This window comes from Populus nigra, chromosome 1 (genome assembly GCF_951802175.1).
Source record: "Populus nigra chromosome 1, ddPopNigr1.1, whole genome shotgun sequence".
NCBI classification, from domain to species: Eukaryota; Viridiplantae; Streptophyta; class Magnoliopsida; order Malpighiales; family Salicaceae; genus Populus; species Populus nigra.
Window position 1 is genome coordinate 10,032,309 of NC_084852.1, and position 24,082 is coordinate 10,056,390.

Genomic DNA, 24,082 nt, shown 5'->3' on the forward strand with positions numbered 1-24,082 from the left:
ACAGTTTAGATTCATTCTTTTGATCTGGAACACGGACCTTGCTTCAGATTAATCTCTTAATCAAGTTTTAAAATTATAATTATAATTATTTTTATCTTTATATTGATTCAAGTTAACTTAGGTTTACATTTCCAATCCATAAGTTGGGTCTTGCCTTTAATTGACTTCTAAGTTAAATTTTAAAATTATAATAATTATTATTTTTATAATGGTATATCTTGGATAATTTTAGAATTAACAACTTTTTACAAGATATTTTAAAAATAAAAAATAAAAAATATTATTTCTGAAAACTTCTTCTCTTTATATTTCTTGTTTTTTAAATATATAAATTTACTTCAAAATTATTATTTTTTTATAATTATAGGATAGTAATTAAATAATACCTAAAATTTTCTTGGTTAAGCCCGGTGTTTTATGAAACTAAATTCATAATTATTTAATTAATATTACGTTATTGGAAAACCAAAACCAGTTTAAAAAACAACAAAATTAATGTCGAATTGCTTGTCACTTTCCATGTTTAAATATGCCAAAATTTTCTTTTTATTTTAGAAACCTCAGTTTAATTCCAAACTAATTAAATACTCATTAAATTTAAGTTAATTCTCAAACCTGTAAAATTTTATCAAACTAAACCTGTGATTTGCAGTCTATGACTTTATAGAAAAAAAAATATTCATTAATTCCATTATCTCTCTCTGATTACTATTTTTAGAACCATATTCCGATCCAAATTATTAATTAGTGAACAACTAGTGTGGTTGGATGATCCACCAGGACCTCCGTTAACAATTAGCAATATTCTTGAATATCATATGAATTTTTTTTCTTTACTCGGGTATTCTCACACCCTTTTAAAAGGTAAGACTAGTCCTGTTTGGGATTCGTGGCTACTCCTTCCAACAAGTGTGTTTTCTAGAAATTGAGCTTGTATTTTTATATATTTGTAAAAATATAGCGGTGTCTTAATAATTGTTAGACCAACACTTCACTAGTTGTATATCACATGGATGTGCTTTGATGAATAAAATTTAAAGTTGAATAATTATTTATTTATTTAAAAATAATTCGAAGAGAGGTCCTCCCTTGATGAGTAAAAAAATAATTGTTTGACTGAGAGAGATGGAATTTATTGGAAGAAAAAATACTTTTGATATTCACTTGTTTGGAAATGTGATAATTTTTATTTAATATTTTTTGAAAGTATATTTATTTTGATTTTGTTTTAGTATTTTTTAATAATTTTAAAGTGATAATATTAAAAATAAAAAAACTAAAAAATTATTTTAATTAATTTTAATAAAAAATATTTTTAAAAAACATACCTTCATGATACTAAAAAAAAGGATGTAAATACTGGATGGAGTTGCTAATATTTGGAGGGTTGATTCGTGATCATTTTGGCAAGTGAAGTTGACGAGCTTCTATTGTTTACAAGAAACAAGAAATTGACACTAAAGAGAGGCGAAGGTTAGCTAATTAAGGAAGATAATGAGCCCGCAAGGCTCAAACATTCTCACCAAAACCCTAGTCGGGTCAAGTCCTGAATCTTTAAAAAACTTTCAGATTAACAAAACTTGTAGACAACAGCAAGCCTCAGAATTAACAATCTTTGAGCCACTTGCTTAAGCAAAACCTTAGCTTGCCAGGATAAATATTGTCATACAATATGCTTGGCCTTTGTTTGTGATATATTTAACGTATTCTATAATCAATCATCTTTCTCCTAGCTAGTTGCTAGCTCTATGGTATTAGTTATGGAGAAACTAAGGTTTTGTGTGTTTGCTTTTTCCCTCCTTGGATTTTATGTCATAGCTAGGGAAGAATACATGTCTGCAATTGGAGATCCTGGAATGAGAAGAGACAGCCTTAGGGTGGCAATCGAGGCATGGAATCAGTGCAATGAGGTTGGCGAGGAAGTTTTTGGCATGGGAAGTCCTAGGATGGCAGATTGTTTCGATGTAGATAATTCAACATCACAAGGTGCTGTGTGTGTGTGTGTGTGTTCTGTTTTACTTTAATTACCAGATAAAATTCATAAATTCTTACTTTGGACTTTAAGTCTATTTCTTTTTATTCCTCGCTGAGGTTATGTTTATGATCATGACTGTGAAATGCAGTAAAGCTTATTCACATGGTAGACGAAAGAGACAACAAGCTTGGCATTTCAGATGGTTCGTATGGAGGCATTAATGCCTCAAATGTAGATGTGTATGCAGCCAATAAGGAGATATACCTGGGTGATAAATGCCAAGTACAAGACAATCCTAGACCATGGCAGTTTTGGATGATCATGGTCAAAAGCGGAAACATGGACACGCTAGCAGCTACATGTCCCCAAAATGGCAAGAAATCGACGCCGTTCCCACCGGAACCTGGATTTCCATGCTTCGGCCTTGGCTGTATGAACATGCCCTTGATGTACCATAACTATACCAGTCTGCAAGGGGATAATGACAGTAACTTGAAGGGAAGTTTCTACGGGACGTGGGACTTAAATGCCGATCATGTGTCGAAGGCAGCAGTGAGTAACGGCACTTCTTACTTCAACATCACTTGGGAAAAGGAGATTGGTAAAGGGAGTTGGGTTTTCCATCATTTTTTAAAGACATCATCAAATTATCCATGGTTGATGTTATACCTGAGGTCGGACGCCACAGAAGGATACTCCGGTGGATATCATTACGAGACTAGGGGGATGTCCAAAATAGTAAGCATTTTCCCCTTCCAATTTAATCTCTAGAATCGTGGCAATCAACATCCAACATCTTACATGTACCTAAAATTAGCATGGCTTGCTAGTTTGGAGTTGTGAGTTGTGGAAAAAAACACCGTGGAACTAACGGAAAATGATGCTGACGATATAAAATTATAAAATGGCTAGAGAACATTATGCTTATGAAGGATACCAGCTTATTTTCATGCACATCATAAATATCCTTCAGGTTCCAAAATCACCAGATTTCAAAGTGAAGTTCAGACTAGAAGTAAAGCAAGGAGGTGGTCCAAATAGCCAGTTCTACCTCATGGACATAGGAGGGTGCTGGAAGAACAATGGAAAACCTTGCGATAGGGACGTGACCACAGACGTTACACGATACAGTGAGATGATCATAAACCCTGAAACAAAATCTTGGTGCAAACCAGAAAGTCTCAAGTTGTGCCCACCTTATCATTTCTTTTCAAATGGAACCAAGATCCACAGAACCGATAAGGAGAACTACCCTTATGATGCTTACCACCTCTGGTGTGCTCCAGGCAATGCTGAGCACGTTGAAGAACCATATATTCTATGTGATCCACATAGCAATCCTCAAGCACAAGAGATACTGCAAATTCTCCCCCATCCTATCTGGGGGGAATATGGGTACCCTACAAAGAAGGGGGATGGTTGGATAGGGGATCCAAGAACTTGGGAACTCGACGTGGGCAGGCTGTCACAGGCACTGTACTTTTACCAGGTACATTCTCTCGTCTTTCTTCGAAGGTGGCCTCTGGTCTGGGATGCCGCCAAGTTAGGAATTGCTTACTATTTTATAGGCGTCTTTGATGTAATGCAGGATCCAGGCACTACGCCTGTGGAGAGACACTGGACATCGATTGACTTGGGAACCGAAATATACATCAGCAGCGATCAAGTGGCAGAATGGATCGTCAGTGACTTTGACATCGTTGTTCCAAAATTAAGAATGATACACGAGTAAGAACGCAAAATGCCCAAGCAAGAATATTATAGTAAAGCTTCATGAATTTCCTGAATTTTTTTAGCCTGTTTCTTTAACAGTACTGCCCTCGTTGGCAGGCACAATGCCACTCACCCACTCATATCAGCCTAATATTTTCCTTTGCTGAACCATGGTAAAGGAGAAAGAAGCAAAGTATAGTCGAGGCAAATTGTACAGACAAACAAGAGGCCTGAGTGCCTAAATTCAATCTAGTTGACAAGTACAGTTCTCTTCTAACCGCCCAGGCATCATTTCCCATTTTGTTGCTTAAACGATAATAGTGATTTACGACTAGTGTACTCATCCAAACCACAGAAATTCCTAGGAATGCTATTTTTATTCTGATCAACGAATTGAATTACATAAGATGTCTAATTACACAGCATGACTAGATACAGGACGTGGACTAAACCCTTAAAACCTATCATTCTAGAAAGATAAAACAACTACTCCACCTCGAATTCTAGACCTAAATGCATTTGCATAATTCATCGTGATACCAACTCAAATAAAATAGACTAAGTTAATCCATACTGAACAGCACCGACATTCCTATGAGCAGCTACAGCTACAGCAGCAGCGCCAACTGGATCAAACTGAGATTGTGCCTGCAGCAGTTTTGCATCAATAGCAATTCTCTCATTTAACTGTTCCATCCTAGCTTGTGGTTGGCAATATGGGTTGGCGTTCACATCCATGGCCATCCCAGAGGATGGCTTGGCAGCCATATTACACAGAGGAGGTTGCTGTTTGGTTTGTGAGTCTTTTTCAGGCTCGGAGATAGACTTCTCCTGCACCATCGTGTTTGTCCTGAAGAAGCAGTGCGGAGAGACAGTCTGGGGAGGCAGAACTGAGTTTCTATAAAATATCCTTGAATCATAGGCATCTTTGACATTTCTGCCATTGTCATAGGGTACAACCGATCCCACAACTCTCCCCGGCTTTGCTGTGCAACCAAAAAAAAATAAAGAAAATAAGGAGATGTTTAGTTGCCTTAATGGTTTCACAAAGCAAGCTGGAATCCAGCCTGGGAAAACCAAAAATTCCAGGAAGCAGGATAAAAGGTCTACATCTGGCGAATCAGTTCACAAGACGAATTAGGAAACTAGTCCTTGCTTCTAGGCTTCAAATGAAAACTGCTTTTTGCAGCAAGAAAATGGCATATATCTGCCAGGATAGGAACTAAATTGATCATGCATGGAAAAGAATGAAAAAAAAAAAAAAACAAGAAACCAGCTCTTCCATAAGTCACTATGTTATGATGATGACTCAACAATTCCCTACAGACCTTGATCATTCAAGTGAACCATATATTGCTGTAGTTATCAAGTAAGTCTATGCTTAAAAACAGTAACTGTTGAAAGATGAAGCCCTCCAACATCCAATTGACAGAGAAAAAACTTGCTGAGGCTTTAAGAGTCAAATACAAAAGTTTTTCACACATTTAGCCACTTGGCTTGATTCACGAAAAAAATTGCCTCTTTACAGAAAACAAGCAAAATAAGCAAACTCATACCTGATGGCACTCGTGGAGGTACTCTAAAATTTTTAGAAGTGTCTTCTGTAACCTGCCTGTTGTCAAATGAGGTTGAAGTTGATTGCATATTAGGAGGGATTGTGTTTGAGTGAACTGTAGACCTGCGAGCAAAAGAAAAGATTAAAAAAGAGAAATGTAAACATTTATGGTGGAAGATCACAAGCATTCCAGATAAAACAATACTCTATAGCCTCAAAACAAATAAATCAGAAACCATTTTATCATATCAATGACTCAGAGAGCAAAGGAAAAAATAATTGCAAAGTCATACCGTGGAAGTGAGACATGCTTCCTCTCTGGAGGTATCACTGGTCCACTTCTACCACTGTTTTCCTCAAGATATGCAAACTGCTTTCTAAATTGCCCTATGGCACTGCATTTCAAAGTATAGACAAAGTAAACATAGAAAGAATATGGAAAAGGTAATTCCTACTACTCAGAAAAGGGAACGATAAGCTATACATGTGAAGAATTTAGTACCTAGGATAGAGAAAATTAGTGCTTTCATTTCCATTCATGTAGTCTTTGAGTAGCTGTGGATGGTATTCCAGTATTTCACGGTATAGCAGTTCCCTAACATCTTCCTTTGTTACCCTTCTCCTTTCAAACTCAAACTCCAACTTTGAGATTGGTTGACAGGATGGTTCTCTCTCAACTTTAGCTAGGCCCTTAAAGTAAGGGTCGGCTAATGCCTATTATATAAAACTAACAAAAATCAGGAAAGCAGAAAATAAAGGTAGGGAGTGACAGATGAAGCTCCATTCATCTATCAACAAGAATTGAATGCCAGGACACCATTCTTATACAAGTAAATAAGACAAAGAACAGACCTCTTCAGCGGTCAGTCAAGAATTGAATGCCAGGACACCATTCTTATATAAGTAAATAAGACAAAGAACAGACCTCTTCAGCAGTCAGTCTATCTTTTGGATCAAATGCTAGTAGCCTTTGCAGTAGCCTGAGTGCCAACGGATCTACATTTAGAAATTTCTGTGCAAATGGCACAGGCTGTTTTTTCCTCATTTCAGTCAGGTATTTCCTTGCCTTGTCATTCCGTACCTGCATTTTAATCCAATACAAATTACCATCAACAACATGAAAGGGAAATGTTACAACTGACTGGGAAAGAAGGGAGGGGAAGAGAAATGAATCATACTCCAGAAATGGTTTCTGATGAGGGCGTCCCAAGAAGGTCGGTAATTAAATCCAATTGATGAACAACACTTTTACCCGGAAACAACGGCTTCCCTGTCAATACTTCAGCAAAGATGCAGCCAATGCTCCAAATATCAATTGCTGGAGTATACTGCGCACAAGCACAAGCACGAAAAAATTAACAAGCAGCATAATAGAGCTTCATAATGCAATTAAACCACTCCAGAGAAACAGACATAACCTGACACAGTTACCTGAAAGACAGATATTTCAACTTCCAGGAGAGTTCATAGTCCTCCCTGAACAACAATTATTTTAATCTAGGCATTACCAAGGTTGTCAAAAACGCTTTTTTGACACGACACGAAATATACAATATAAATTTAGATCGTAAACTCGAATCGTAAAATCGCAAAAAAAATATTTTAACTAATTATATACTGACAATTTCATTCAAGTAGTAAATAATAACATAACACAATTAAAATAAAAGTGAAATAAACAATACAAATGTCCAAACACCTTAAAATACATAATTCAAATAAAAATTCATACATGGTTTAAATAACTTAAAAATATGAAAAGAAAAAAAATTAGATTGAACAACTATGTTTTATTGATATGTTTTATTGATAGAGTTTTAGAACATTTTCTAGAGGACAGGTCTTGAAACACACTGCAGACAACTAGTGAGATAATACAACATTCTAAGGTATATCACCAACTTAAAAAAAAAAATTAATAGAGACCACTACAGTGAACCCGCGATAATGAGAACAAAAACGTACAAAATGACATCAATTTAATCTCATGCCACCTCACCTTCCACCTTTTTTATGTTAGTAACAAGTCCTAGAAATAATGTCCAAATATCCCACCAAGCAAGACATGTATTTCAAGTTCTCTATGATTATTTGTCGTCTCTCTTTGTAGTTAACAAATTGTTAGTCTAAAACACAATATTTCTCTCTATATAAGTATTCTTATCTCTTATTTTACTCATTTTATTCCTCATCATCTATCTCTGTCTTCCCATGGTTTCGATCCTCCGATCATGCCTTCCCGGCCTAAAATACAGTATAAGGCAACCATACTCAAGATCCTCTAATGCTGGTGTTAGTCTACTAAGATTGAAAATTTGAGATTTAGGCAACAGGGAAAGGGGAGACTGGGGAGTGGGGACTATATAGTGGAGTGTCAGGGGACTCGGACAAGGAGGCAGCAAATTTTTTAACTTTTGTGGGTTAAAACTCGAAATCGGTCAAACTCGGTCAAACTCGTAAAATCGGTAAAATCCGATTTTACCGATTTTGACCGAGTTTGACTGATTTCAAGTTTTAACCCGATTTGACACGTTATATACATGTTGACTCGTAAAATCATAAGATTTTAAGAGTCAATTCGCGATTTCAACAACCTTGGGCATTACTGCTTACTATAAAGCACTCAATCATTTTATAGATAGGTAAATATTTTGCTTCAATATTATGTCGTAGCTCATAACAAGGACAACCCATTGTACTATATTTTCCTTTAGCTTAATATCCCAAAAGCTTCTTGTGAAAACAAAGATATACCAAAAGGCTATTTTTTATGCTGGACAATAACATAATAAACAGAGTTTTATTCAACAAAAGAAATAACCTTAGCATTAACTGAAACAAGCTACCATTGTAAAGCAATACTTATTAAAAAAGTATCTAAGAACCAAGCACCAGTAAATTACATGTGAACCTATTCCAAATTGTTGGTCCACTATAGCATATACCATGTTCCAACCAAGTTGGCTCTGGAAAAGAAAGGCTACACGTGGCAGATATAAGACATACCTTGGAAAAGAAAGATCCGCACAACTCCGGCGCTCTATACCATCTTGTAGCAACATAGTCCTGCAATATGTATTTATTAATGCAAACTTATAAACTGAGAGATACTGGTAAAACTGATATTTGTTATAAAAAATGCTGAAATACATACCGTCCAAAAAACAGTTGTTGGTGTATCACTAAATGCTACTCGTGCCAGCCCAAAGTCACATACTTTAAGTTTGCAATTTGCATTTGCCAATATATTCTTGGGTTTAAGATCTCTATGATACACATTTGCTGCAGCCAAAAAACCTTAGTTCAGAACAGAGGTAGACCAAATTTACTTCAATTTAAAATTTAAAAAATTAGGGCAGCATTTACATAAGATACTGACTAGGTAGATAGGGACCCTTCTGCTACTTGAAAGGATTAGAGAAGGCAAATTTTGACACAAAGGTTGAATGAAAGACAGAATAGATAACAAAGACAGAGTCACCTGTGTGCATATATTTCAGTGCACGTAACATCTGATAAAGAAAGAACTGATGGTGTTCCCGTGTCAAGTCATCATTAGCTTTGATGACTTGGTGAAGATCAGATTCCATGAGCTCAAAAACAACAAATATGTCTTTGAATTCTCTCTTTGAGGGCGGCAACATGATTCGCTTGATCTCAACGATATCAGGATGCCGCAAAAGCCTAAGTAACTTTACTTCTCTCAAGATTCGAATAGCATCAGAAATATGCTCAAAAACATCATTGATTTTCTTTATTGCCACCTTGTCTCCAGTATGAGTGTCAATTGCAGCACAAACAACTCCATAGCTTCCCTTTCCAATAACTTCTAGAATTTTGTATCTATTGGCATCCCCATACTCGGTGAAAAAGTCAATCTCTTTTAAGTCCTGAAACAACACAAAAAATTTCGAATCTAAGCATGCAATGATCTAGCTGCAGGTATTGAGTATTGAGTAGGTAAAGAGCATCTAGAAACAAATTAACAAAATAATAGAAAACATGTACACCGATGGATGTACCCAAGAGCCTCTGGTAAAAAGAGGAGGAGAGGGAGAGGGGGCCTCTGGTAAAATGATGGTATAGATAAAGCATTTATTACGAATTATACATCAGATTACAATTTAATACAAGGCTCGCATAGCACTGAAAAATTTCTTGAAGAAAGAGCTGAGAGAAGATTTCACTAATCAATTCACGGGAAAAACAATAGGGAAGAAAAGCGAGGGATGAATGGCAGAGAAATTGCGCAGCATCAACTTTAGGGAACAGAAACAGGTTCCAGAGTAAAAATATCAAGAAAAACTCCTTTATTTTCTGAAGGGAAGCCACATCAGAGAAAATCAGAACCATTTACCTAACCGATAAGGACTAGGAACCAAATTTTCAAACATCAAACCTAAAATCAATCAATTAGGTTTTTCAAAGTTCGGAAATGGGGAATTTCAGCTTGGATTTGTTTCAATAAGTATTAAGACAGAACTGAAAACACGTTATAATCCCAAAGCAGAAAGGCTAAAAACAGATCGTACTTTTGTATATAACTAACATAAGCAGGTAAAATCCTAGTTAAAATTGATCTAGAACATCAATAACCTAATCTCCCCAGGTACATATAAGTGGCTTTAATTTTCAAAATTTAAAACATATCATCAACAAATCCAAAGAGTTAAATTAGTTAACTAGAAGTAGTATCTAACCGCATTTTAAAACCAAACCAATGGACCATGAACTTAATTCAAATTGAGTATAATAACCCAATCTTACACATTAACTTCCTGATCAAATTAAGCCCAATTTTCTCAATTTTCAAAAATAAATTCATTTTCCTACAGCATCTCACCAACCGAAAAGAGATTATCTAGAACCTAGATCGTAATTCAGAAGGATTATTTCCCACTTTCCCAGCCGAACAGATCACCATTAAAAAATCAGATCTTCATCTTCTCTGAAATTAAAAATTGCTTGCAAAAATCCTAAAACTCTTTTTTTTATCAATAGGGTGGTTGAATTTGAAAAAAAAAATCATTCAACTCCTTTCCCTTTAGTTTCTATGCCATCCCCAAAAAGAAAAAAAAAAGAACCCACAAATTTAAGAGTAAAAAAAATGGGCCAAAATTCAAATTTCCCAAATTGAATCAAAGAACCCAGATCCCAAATTCTTTAAAACAACAGAACTCAAAGTACGACACCAGAATCAAGATCAAGAGGGGGGGAACAGAGAAGAAGAGAAACTAACCTTCTTTGGATGATCTTGTTGCATCTTTTAGATTTTCAAAAATCCACCACAAAACAATAAAAACAAACAACAAAAGAACTTGTTCTCTTTTATCTCTTGTTTTAAACAAAAAACAAAGGCTTTATATTTATATCTCCTTCAATTTTACGGTTTTACCAACTGCATTTGCCTAACAAGCACCACAAAATCTATTGCCTTGTCCCTCTCTGCTTCGAAGTTATCTCCTTGTCAACAACCATCAAACCCCCACTTCAAATTCTTCACTATCTCTCAAAACCCAGCACTAAAAACTCAAAAAGACTTGAACTTTGAAACAAGAACCTCCTGAATTAGTGAGAATTTAGGAGTTTTAGAAGAGATCTGTGAGAAAGAGAGCAAGGGTTGCGGGATGGATCTGACTTCTGAGGGGAAGAGAACAAGAGAGAGCAACAAAAAGAGATTCAAAGGGGTGCTGCAGTGATTGTTTAAATAATAAGGAGAAAAATAATTTGTCTTGTTATTGTTTATTTACCAAATAGTAAATATTCCTTTATTTATTTACCCTTTTTTTTTCATTTTCCATTTTTGCATACAAAAGGAAAAAGAAAACTCTTTTGGTACTTTATGTCTGTACGGATTCTCGATACGGGTAAATGACCGTATATTTTTAAATAAATATTTAATTTGTTTCTAAACATAAAATTTATAAATAAATATTACAAACAAACATGATAATTAATATCTAATGTCATTGCATCAAATTTTATAGATTTTTTTAGAGAAGGTTATTGTTTACAAATTTTAATTAATATGATTTAATTATAATTTTCACTATATTGTTATTTTTTTCAAATTTTAATCAATTAATTTTGTTACTCTCTTTTCAATTCTTTCTTTGAGGTCAAGATATTCTTTTTTCATTGTAAAAAAAGATTTTTTTCTATTATTAAATTGAGTGTGTATTTAATAATTCTATTTTAATATATAATTATATTTATTTTATATGCAAGATCCTAAAATATCATATTTATATTTTGATAGTTTAATACTTTTTAGTTTTATCATATGATTTAAACTGATTTAAATTCTAAGATGAAATGTTAAAATATTGTTTTTTAATAAAATTAAATAAACAATGAAACAAACCCTTTTTATCTTTTTTATTATCATAATGTAGGATAAAAAAATCATTTTTAATTAAAACCAAATATTTTGATTTTATAAATTCTAAAAATAATTACTTATAAATCATTTAAAATAATCTAGTAAAAAAACTATAAAATAGTTGAATAATACTCGTGGAGAGCACATTAATGTATTTTCTTATCAATCCATAACTGAACTATATGTTGAAACAGTTATTTTGATAAAAAAAAATATTCTTAAATTTTAAAAAAATAATCACATGTATTAAGAGAACTTCGTTGTGAACACTAAATATATTTTCTTATCTTAAAAAAATTATACATGCAAAAATTAAAATGACTTTCATGAAATATTTATTATTATTTTTATATCACGATACAAAATATGTGTGAATACTAATATATAAATTCAAATCTATCTTTAATTAAGAACTAGATTAAAATATTAATATAGTTTCTAAAAAATTGGCTAATCTTGTTTTTATATTATATCCCTATTTATACATCACATAAACTTTAAATAATATAAAATCAAATTTTTAAATCACCTCTAACATATATATATATATATATAGCAACTTATTAATACTTTATTTTGACTTTTAAAGTTTTTTAAATACATAAGAATAGGTCAATAAAAGTTAACAATTAAACTATTAAAAATAATCAAAATCTATCAAGTTATTATTAATGTTTTATTCAAATTTGTATTTTATGTATTTGTATTGGATGTAGATGATTTTATTCAAAGTTTATTCCTGTATAGTATTTTATTGATTTTATTATTTTTTAAAAAATTATTTTTAATATTTTTTATAAAACTTTTAGTAATACACATGCGCCTTGTGCTAAGAATACTAATAAAAAATAAATTGTGGCCCTTTAAGGTTTTCAAGGCTAGATTGATTTTTTTTTTTTAGAGAGAGATTAGAGGCTACTTTGAGGTATAAAATTGATTTATTAAGATTTATAAGATATTTTTAAAACATGTTGAAAAATAATATTTTTTTGTTATGATTTGAAAACATGAACTCTTATTTTCAATGACTAAAATTTGAAATAAAGGATGATAGGTTATCTGTCACAACAGACAATCTGTTTTTCATTAAAAAAACTAGAGTAAATTACATATTATTTTAAAAAAAATCAAAAAAAAATATTTAACTAGACGCATTGAGCTTTTAAATATTTGACTAGCAGGTAAACAAGGGTAGCCTGCTCGGTCTAAGACTGCATAACTTTTTTTTCTTAACTTTTTTATTTAAATTTTAATTAATATAATCTTTTTATTTTTTAAATTATCCAGCTCACCTTTTTTAAAATAATAATTAATATTTTTTAATTTCATAATACTTTTAATAGATTATTATAATTTTTACATATTTTTTACATAAATAAATTGTATTTATATGATTTATTTATAAAAATAAAAACCATTTATTCTTAACAACCAAAACTAACTTCTAAGATAAAATAAATGAAAATATATAAATAAAAAAGAATAATCAAAGTTAAATATAGAATTAAAAACTTTTTTTATTAATTTACATGTTTTTTTATTAATCTTAAATAAAAATTAGTAGTCACCAACAAGAGACCGGTGGCAACAACATCACAACAGTTTCTGCGTTAGCTCCACGGGATGACACACTTCTGTACGCCAACCACAACCTGGTCACCTGGCATGGACGCAGATATTTGTCTATTTTATATAGGAATTAAAAACAAAAACTTTTTAAAATATTTTTTATTTAAAAATATATTAAAATAATATTTTTATGACTCATTGTCTTTGTTTATCTAAATTCTGCCTCAACCGTTCAGTGCAGAGAAAAGAGTCCACGTGGGTAATGATTTCCTCGAAATTTAATGGTCTAAGTGTCCAATTTTGTGACTCTCAGGCCATTTTGCAGAGATATTTGATATTTGTATTATGATAATAATTATTTTTTAAAATATTTTTTATTTTTAAATATATTAAAAATATATTTTTTATTTATTAAAAATTATTTTCAATACCTGTATATTAAAATAATATAAAAATTTAAAAAAATATTAATTTTTTTAAAATAAAAAAGAAAACGGAATATTCATGTGTTAACCTGGCGCGAAGAGCTTTAGCTAGGTAGCAGGATCGCAGCATTTTCGAGCTTTTGTTTGTGGATATAGTTATAACCCTGCCTAAATAATAAATACATATAATTAATATATACTATTGAAAATGAATTTATATCGAAAATGACTAAAATTTTATATATTAGATAATACATATATTCGATATAATGAACAGTAATTTTACCATTAAAACATATATTATTTCGAAAATGTATTTATTTTTAATATAAATATATTAAAACAATTTAAAAATATAAAAAATTTTAATTTAAAATAAAAGTTTCTTTTTTAAAAAATACTTTTAGCAAAAACAATCTCATCTTAGGTAACGTTTGGGAACGCGGTTCAACCCGCGTTCCTAAAAAATTTGATTTTTTTTTTTGCTAAAATTTAATATGATTTGTACGTTTTGGATCGTTTTAATGTGCTGATGTTAAAAATAATTTTTTAAAAATAAAAAAATTATTGGCATGTATTTTAACATGAAAAATTATTTAAAAAATACTCGCAACCACACTACCAAACAAGCTCTTAATCAGATATGTTGGCTGAAATAACCATAAGTTGGATTCTATTAATTTACAGAAGGCATCATAGAGGTATCCGATTGACCACTTATTTTGCATATGCCAATTTATTTGCCTTTTTCACTGTCAATTCAAATCTGGATTTAATCCACCCCCGTTTTGTGAAAGTCTAACATTTTGGAAAAAAATAATAATTAAACAAGCAAAACAAAATGATATTTAATTATGCTATTGACCTATGCTATGCTTGGTAAATTGACTCTAGGCTACTTGGTTGTTTTGAAATAATCAAGTGGACTACAACGCACGCGTAAGGTGAGTGGAGACCCTTTCCATGGACGGCAAGACAATGTCACTGTTTTTGTTTGTTGTTCTTATGACTGAACAGTGTGTGTTAGGCCTGAACATGGTCGGCTTTATTTTAGATTAACATGAATATTTAAGTTAATTTATATATTTTTTAATTAATTTTATAAATTTTAAAATTAATAAGTATATAAGTTTCTGGTAATCTGAAATTTATAAAATTCAAACCGATAATTTTTTAAAAAATAAATTAAAAATCTAACTAGTTGGGCCATACAATTAAATATTAAAATACTTTGTTGGACCACAGCAAGTAGAGGATTCCGTTCATCTTATTATAATATTTCTCAAGCTTACACTGATTTTTAATTCTGATGGTAATACTAATTTTATGGAATGTGTTTTCTGAAGTAATATATATAAAAAATTCCGTGCATTAAATGAATGGATCATGATTGTTTTTGGAGGTAGGTCTCCTGTCACAGAGGAGGATGTCTAGAAGCTTGTCGATGCAATTAACAAGGAAGCTTTCAAGGGCGAAGAGAGATGTTGATGACAATATATTCTTAGATATTATAAGACCTTCTCGATCTTTAATCTTTGATGACAATAAAGTTTTAACCTCATGCTCTTTGAAATATTTTGTCCCATCAATCTAGCCTGGTTTAATATTAAATAAAAAATTATGATTTTTTTATTAGGCCATCCATCAAAACTCCTCAAACCAACCATCTAGATAATGACTCAATGATAAGAGTTTGGAATTAAAAGATTTGATCTCTCTATAGTATTAGGTTCGAGCCTTGTGGTTACTCATATGATAGTCACTAGAGGGTTACATGGTCATTAACTTTAGTGCACGTAGGATTAGTGGAAGTACGCGCAAGCTGCCTCGGATACCCACATTAAACTAAAAAAAAACCTCCCCAAATCTAAAAAATCTTAATAATTAAATAAATAATATCATAAAAATAATAATACCATGAAAGCGGCCAATGGCACCACCTTCCCGACCCTCTTCTTTCATTTATTAGGGGCGAGTTTCAGAATGTGGTGGTTTATGGATTTAAGAGATTGGGTGTTTGTTTAGTTGTTCAAGGGTCATTCTATGTTTAAATGGTGGATATGTTTAGAGTTTGTGGTAGTGGTAGTCAAAATTCTTTCGGAAATGAGACAGTGTTAGTAGATATTATTCTATTTATTTTTATGCTTTAAAAATATTTTTTTAAAAAATATTTTTTTATTTTAAAATATTTTTTTATTTTTAGATTATTTTGATAGACTAATTTTAAAAATAATTTTAAAAAATAAAAAATATATTATTTTGATCATTTCCGAATAAAATCAAGCGCTACCATTATCATAAACACCCATAATTAACACTCTCGTGGTTAGCGGTAGTTCAAACTATTTCAAGCATGTGTGGAAACACGGTGCAAGTTACGTTCCTTTAAATTTTTATTTTTTTTATTGAAAATTATATTTTTTATGTTTTTAGATCGTTTTGATGTATTGGTCTCAAAAATAATTTTTAAAAAATAAAAATAAATATTATTTTGATATATTTCTAAATAAAATACACTTTAAACTATAACTACTGTCACAGTAGACTTTCACTATGATATTTTGATCTCGGTCTTTTTGTTTATTATTGTGCCTTTTGGATCGACTTCTTTAAGATGACACTCCCATATCGTCAATTGACCAGAGCGGATTTTTCATAATTTATCCAAACAATTCTCCAAAACATCCATGCATTGTGGTCATAATTGTATCTGTCGGAGCTTCTTAAAAAATGTTTAAGCAATAATTAGCTAAAATGATATAAATAGAAGAAGGGACAAATTGGGGATACGAAGCTATGGATGGAATGTCATGATCCCAGCAGCAGGGAAGTGACTTTCATTGTGTTCGGTCAACTTATTCCATGGCTTTCTACCAAGAAAACAAAATGATTAAAATAACTTAATGACTTCTTTGAAATTAGTCTTAACCTTCTTTTTTAAAAAAACTTTGATTTTTTTCCTCTTGAAATCAATTTTTTAAATATTTTTACATCATTTTAATATATTAATGTCAAAAATAAATTTTAAAAATATTAAAAAAATATTATTTTTTTATATTTTTAAATAAAAAATACTTTAAAAAATAACAATTACCACCCCTCTAAACACCACCCGAAAAAGTAGACATCAATCATTGGGAGAAAACAGAAAGAAAAATATATAATGAATTTAAAATAAAAAGAGAACAGCATAAGTGAACATGTGGGTTAGGTGCAAGACAGACCTTTTTGAAAACATTAAAGGTAATGCCACTTATCGCATCTTTAAGGGAGATAATGAACTGAAGGATACAACCTGCTTCCAAGATACCACATGCTTCTGTTTTGTTTGTTTGTTTTTTATTTATTTAACCACATAATAGTTTAATACATAAAAGAAGATATATATATATATTTTAAATTAGCACATTAATATTTTTTCTTGGTTAAAAATTTCTTTACAGATCATGATAAGTTTGGATTTGATATGATAGGCCATGTTTTTGATAAAAAAAAATATGTTTTTATTTAAAATAAAAAAGAAATAAATTAATAACAAAAAATGAGTTTTGGCTAAAAAAATACATTTTTTCTACTAAATTTAAACTTGTTTAATTTTAATAAAAGATTAATGGTTTTTTTTTAAAAAAAACAATGCATAAATAAGAAAAAAGAAATTTTGACTGAAGAAAAACATTTTTTATTCTAGAATCTAAATCATTGAGATTTTTTTAAAATATTTTAATTACCATAAAAAAAAAGATTTTAGACTGTGTAGTATCGTGTGATTATTTTCACTGGTAATTAATATCTAATTGTCTAATATGTCATTTTCTTTATCCAAAATGATAGAAATGTATCGTACTATAAGGATTTATTGAAGATTTATCCAATTATATAAAGCTATATATCCTTATTTTATTATAAAAATCTATTTCTTTTTTTTTCAAATTAATAATTGAGCTGATTTGAAACTTTTTATGCCTTAAATATTTTTAAAAATATTTTTTTTTCTGAAACATAATTAAAAGTTTTTAATGGCCAGGCGTTTTCAAAACTTTTAGTCTCAACCTTTCAAAATATATTCATTAATTTCCTAAACATTTTAAAAATTATAAGGCTTTTTTTAAAAAAATAATATTTTTTATTTCTCAAATCTTCAAGTGAAGAGGGAGGTGATCATCATTTTTATCCGAATTGTGAAAAAAAATGATTATTTGAAATAATTTGTTTTATTTAGCATTTAATCTATTAATAAATATTTTTTTTTCAAGGAGTTTTTTAGACTCATATGTTAGTGCAAGGAGTTTTTTAGACAATTTTAATTAATTTATTTTCTTGTATAATCTGAAAAACACATTAATTTTGGTATGTTTAATGGAATAGATTTCTTTTGAAATTGGTTTCAATATTCAAACTAAAAAAAGAAGAAGCGAACAACAAAACTCATTAATAACCGGATTAATTTCTTACAGTTTCTTTAAACAAAAAGGGCCAAGCACACAATATGTTTTTGCAGAAACAGAGACGAATTTACTGAAGTATAAAATGACGTATATATTGTTTTAATTCTTGAAAGTATCCGTAGCCTTATTTGTTTTTGCATTCTAAAAATATTTTAAAAAATATTTAAAATTTTTTTATTTAAAATTAATATTTTTTTTGATATTTTAATATATTAATTTTAAAAATAATTTTTAAAAAATAACAAAACATTAAGCCATTAAGCCAAGAAAAGAGAGAGAAAATATGGAAGGAAATCGTCACACTTCCAAATCCCGTAATTTGTCTTCTCTTTCAACAATGATTCATCAAGGGCTTCTTGGTCGTGCCTTAAGTCAAGTGTCGTCACTTGGACCACTGTCCTTTTCATCCGCGATTATACCTCAGTCTCTAAAACCGAGGGTGTGTTTGTGCCTTTAACTTTTGAATATTTTACTTTTGTTTAAAATAAATTAATTTTTTATATTTTTAAATTATTTTAATATGTTTATATTAAAAAAAATTAAATTTTTTTAATATATTTTTAAATAAAAAAACACTTTAAATTACCGCTCCACACAATATTCTTCTGATCAAACGAATAGAGCGCCAGCATGCATGGTCCTACACGTCTTCCACCACTTGCTCACACAGTCAACGGCCTCTCTGTACCAATAATTTCATTTTCTTCGTTGCGTGCTGCCCTCTTTATTTGTCACAGCCGTCAGTTCAATCGATCGCCGCTAAACAAATGAGAACCACTGTTGAGAAACGCCGACACCGATAGCTGTCAACATATTTGTCAGGAAGATTTCGTGGACCACGTAAAAATATGTGTTGAATTCCCAACTACGGTGACGAGAAGATGATGAAATTACGATGCAACTTATCATAGGGCCATTACAAATAATGGCCACCACCAATGAGGCAATAATATCTGGATTGCTAAAAAAAAAAAAAAAAAAAATAATATTTGGATTGCAAAGCCAGGTGGTCAATAATACATGCTAGTGCCCCACTCCATCTTCTTTCTCCTCAAGCCACAGTCCTCACCACCATCTCCTCATGCTGTGACTCGTTCTGGACAAGCTGCTCCGACCTCCATTCTCCTGGTGCTACTTCGGCTTCTCCCGGCCTCGACTTGGTGATGGATTTTAGTGGCTACCACATTGATGCGCGGGTTAAATATTTTTATGTTTTATAAAATTATATATGTAGATTTTTTTCAATGTATTTTTATAGTTCAAAAAATATAACAAATCAAAAAGTTTATACAAATATATAATCAAATAAACGAAGAGTTATATGTGTTAATAAATAAATAAATGATCATTAATAAAATCTAAAAACAAAACTTGAAAAATCAAGAGACAGATGTATATCAAGATATTTAATATTAAAAAATAGAATATTAAATTGATTGAATAAAAAAAATGAATAACATGTAAGGCTACACATATTAAAAATACCATCTAAAAATAAATATTTTTTTATTTAAAAAAACATAGTTTATCTATATAAAAGATAAAAATAAAACCATAGATGAACCAGAAAAACCTCACCAAAAATTAAACGCATAACAAAAAAAATCAATATTATTTAAAAGAGGAGGTTTTGTCCATCTTTTTGGTGTTTAGTTTTTTAACTAGTCACATCACTTTATCTCTTTTCAATTGCATTCTTTAAAGTTATATTTTTATGATAATCATGTCAGACCCAAACGTCTTGGGTTTGACAGCCATGCCAACATCAGATGACGCATTGCTTGTTTTGCCTAAATTTCGGCCATTGTGGTGTCCGAAAAATTAGAGCCTATGCTCTTTCGACCAAAAAACCTATTTTGCATCTTGTTTTTTTTTTTTTTTTAACAAAAAACACTTATAAAACACCATAGAAACCATGACAAACCCCTTTATGGCCTAAAAAACCCTAAAAAAATGCTCAAAAAACCGAACTAAACCAAAAACCAAAAATTAACATGAGCTTAAATATGTTTTTTCATGAACTTTTAAGGTATGAAAAAACCTAATATGAACTCCCCGCATCAAATGGAATAATTTAACACAAAAATCTCTTCTTTTGGTGGCCTAAATTGATGCTGACGACAAGTTTCTCTCTCCACCGCCGGAATCCAGCAACCCCTCTCTCTTTTCTCTCTCAACCAGAGACAAAAAAATAACAAAAATAAACCTTTATATCAAAATAGAATTGGAACAATTTTGAGGGATCACAATTGTATAATTTGCGTGATTGTTTAAGTTGGAGGACCAAAGTGAATGCTTTCAAAACTTATGATACGTCACTTATGTTTGCTGTATTTTTCATTTCGGTCTCTCATCTTCCAATCCCACCCTTTCATAAGGATTTGAAATCAATTGCTCCTTGAATAGGACTTGATCGCCAAAAAACAAAGTTTGAGGATCAAACTGAATTTTTTTTTTTGCATAGTGATAAATGTACAGTGAATCCCACACGTTTTAGTATATAAGTAATGATTTTTCTACCTTTTCTATCAATTCTATTGCACCTTCAACTGCAGCTCCTACCTTTTGGTCGTAAGACTATAAAACAAAGGAAAATGCCTCTCTTGCTCAACATTCTAGCTGTCCTACAAGTGCAATCCTTGTTTCTGCTACTACGTAGGACTCTTGGCTGCAGGTTTCTCCTATTTTTTAACCGAAAAATTGCAAGAAAGCCAACATATTCCATTGTTAGAGATCAATCCAGATGGATATAAAAGATTCTTATTGCAAATCAACAGTAACATTAAATTGCACCTACAACCTTGGCCTCAACTTTGTCACACCAGCTTTATCTTCACATCCTATTTTAGTTGGATTTGAAATTGAGCATTTAATTTCAACTAATTTGATCTTGGTATGTTACTTGATTTAACAAGCTTTTAAACATTTAAAGTATGTATATACTATGAAAGTACTGTTAGAGGTTCAACGGAGATCTACCATTATGGATGCATAAAGATGTAATGGGCATTATGATATAATTATTGATGATACAGAGGACGAGACAGTCAATTGTCTTATAAAGCTGGATGTTTTATAGAACTTAAGATGATACAGAGGACGAGGCAGTCAATTGTCTTATAAAGCTGGATGTTTTATAGAACTTAAGATGATACATAGACATGACTTTTATTTTTTAAAAAGTTGCTAGCTACTATTACAGTCCTCAATGATACTACCACATTGGAGTTTTTTTGCATTGTAAAAAACAATGCCATGATTTTTATTTTGGTTTTTTTTCAGCATTCTTGTGTTTCTTGGTTATAAATCAATTGGTTCTCTATCTTCTGCAGATCCTTGATCCCTGTAAATTTATTTTGGTTCTATTGTATGCCTATTATTAGGTGTTTTCATACATCTTATTGCCTATAAAAAAAAAATACATGCTAGTGCTTTTTTATTAAGTAATGTTTAATAAGATATTGTTATATTTTCTTTTCCATGTCTTATCCTTCTCCCTATATTAGTTTTTTAATCTTACTAGAAATTTATGCATAGCCAGTAGAAAAAATATAATATTTAGCTAGAACATGTGTAAAAATATGAAACCAAAATTAACTGATATGTTAATGATATGTTAAATCATTATGTTTTATATCAAACCATGTAATCAAACCTAAACCAAATATGATCTAACCGAAATTTAATGACTTGGCCACCCAATTGATTAGAATTGATGCATAAAATTTGATATGCGAATATTCAATTGAACTAGATTAATCGGTAAAACCCGAGTTGGTTTTTATAATAAATGAGAAAATTAGTATCTTATAAGGCTTGAACTTATATCTCTATATAGAGATGAGAAAAAAAATCATGATATTCAACACATTTGTAAAAACTAACTCAAAATTAACTGAGCCAAATGGCTTTGCAAAAGTGGTGGATATTCTCAGTTTGAAAATTAAAAAAATGATCCGTTTCGGTTTAGTTTTGGTTTGGAATTCTAGAAACAAAAAATCTGACTATATACATGACATTATAGCACACCCATAAGACATATCCCTAAACCTAAATTTACCTTATCCTCTCAAAAGCTTCATTCTAAAAGTTCACTGGTTGGAATCAACCTAGACAATAAATATACGATAGGAATGACAAATGCAAAATATAGCAAATAGAACTCGCTCCCAATTCGATACTTAGGACTTCACTTGGGAGCAAATACGAAATGGCTCTTAATTTGGAAACCTATAATAAATAGAATCCAAACAAGACTAGATGGAAAGGACGTTTATTGAGCAAGATATGAAGAATGTGTCTTATTAAAACGGTGTTGTCCTTCCTCCCTTTATATTATATGTCTGTGTTTCTTATGCCAAAAGGAGTTGCTAGTGTCATTACTTCAATTAGAAGGAGATTCTTATTGTGTGGGGATTTAAAAGATAATTTTTTTTGTATAAAATTGCATGACAAATGGTGGTCAGGGGAAAGAATAAAGAAGATTTATGTGTTGGTTCACTGGAAGGTAAGAACAAGGTGTTGCTATTTAAATGGCCATGGAGGCCAAGAGATAATAATTTGGGAGGCTGGCAAGAGCTTATCAGTAAAAAGTATCAGGTTTCCTTCACTAATAACCTACCAATACTTCATCCACCTCTTTCATAAACATGGCAATCCAGAAATTTTCTCATCAACATAGACTCTGAAGCTGAAAAGGCTTTGAAGAATCATTATTGGTATCAGGTTGGCAATGATGGATATATCCATTTTTAGACAAACAAATAGTGAAAAGGCTTTAAAGAATCATTGTTGGTATCAGGTTGGCAATGGTGGACACATCCACTTTAAACAAACAAATAGTTATCTAGTGAGATGTTAAAAGATCTTTATCCACGTCTATTTTTCTTATCTACAACACCTTCATCATACTTGCTAGATATAAGGGAGTACATCTTAGCTCAGTGGCAGTGGAGGCCATACTGGAAAAGATTCTTATAGCCACTAAAAAAGGAGCAATTATAGAGTATGACTCAACTGCTAGCAGGTATAACTATGTATGAAAACAAATTTGATACATAAATGCATGGAGGAGAAGCAACTGGTGCTTATACTATCAAGTCCGAAAGTGAATTAATTGATAACATTGTTGATCTAGAAAACTTCCCTTACTTTTCTTTTGTGTGGAAAGGATTTCCCCCACCAAAGATCAAAATGTTCATATGGCTACCACTACATGGCATAGTGTGCACTAGAACCTTCCTAGCGTATCGTCATTTGATACATCCCAGCCAAGCAATATATCCCTTCTGTGAATATAAAATAAAACATGATAATCATCTTTTCCTCTATTATTACCACACGTGGAGACTGTGGCAACAATTTCAGAACTGGTTTTGCATCTTTGGGTGCATGCAAATAGAATAGATCAAATCATCAACTAATGACATGACATGAAAAAAAGCAAGTTCTAGCAAAATACTTTAATGACGGTATCATATGACATTTTATGGGGGTATTTGGACTGCAAGGAATAAGCTAATCTTTAGGATAAGATGTCGGATTGGAATCTTATTCTTTATCGTCTTACACTTTGGTTAAAATGTTTTTTTATATATACATTCATTAATGTTTTGAATTTTAGTTTACCATAGCTTTAATGGTAAACTGGTTTCATCAATAATATCTCGATTATTATAAAATAAAAAGTAAAATAGTTCATTAATTTCTTGAAAGGTAATACATTTGAATGGTACACTGACTTGAAATCTAGGTCAATCAATAGTTGAGAGCATTTGAAATGTCAGTTTTTTAACCGCTTCTACAACACTTATCATGCGGTTAACATGATTGAACTCACCAATACACATCAGTGAAAGGAAGAGTCTGTCATCGACTATATTTATTGGTGGAGAAACCTTAGCCTCAACTATAGAGATTGGCTCACTAAAACTTCTGCATTAGACATGTGTATTCAAAGGATGGATTGAGGACTATGCTATATTTTACAAGGCATCAAACCAAAGTTTTGTGAAGAAT

At 31.1% G+C, this 24,082-nt stretch overlaps 2 protein-coding genes across 3 annotated transcripts; one reads left to right on the top strand and one right to left on the bottom strand.

Moving 5' to 3' along the window:
* Window positions 1-1,714: 1,714 nt before the first annotated feature.
* LOC133704765 (uncharacterized) lies at window positions 1,715-3,893 on the top strand. Of its 2 annotated transcripts, none has more exons than XM_062129733.1 (4): window positions 1,715-1,991; window positions 2,129-2,713; window positions 2,949-3,464; window positions 3,564-3,893. In XM_062129733.1, exons 1-4 carry the CDS (start codon window positions 1,749-1,751, stop codon window positions 3,705-3,707), a joined length of 1,488 nt encoding a protein of 495 aa, XP_061985717.1. In that variant the 5' UTR covers window positions 1,715-1,748; the 3' UTR covers window positions 3,708-3,893. The 2 variants fall into 2 exon arrangements, with proteins under 2 accessions (XP_061985717.1, XP_061985726.1); XM_062129742.1 differs by having other exon boundaries at window positions 1,715-1,986; window positions 2,124-2,713.
* Window positions 3,894-4,046: 153 nt separating this feature from the next.
* Window positions 4,047-10,923, bottom strand: LOC133704758 (mitogen-activated protein kinase 19-like). Its single transcript, XM_062129721.1, has 10 exons — window positions 10,483-10,923; window positions 8,725-9,133; window positions 8,398-8,525; window positions 8,250-8,309; window positions 6,422-6,571; window positions 6,169-6,324; window positions 5,746-5,957; window positions 5,537-5,638; window positions 5,245-5,366; window positions 4,047-4,674 (listed from the first exon to the last, which is right to left on the bottom strand). The coding sequence occupies exons 1-10, from the start codon at window positions 10,504-10,506 to the stop codon at window positions 4,247-4,249; spliced, it is 1,791 nt and encodes a 596-aa protein (XP_061985705.1). The 5' UTR covers window positions 10,507-10,923; the 3' UTR covers window positions 4,047-4,246.
* Window positions 10,924-24,082: the final 13,159 nt, after the last annotated feature.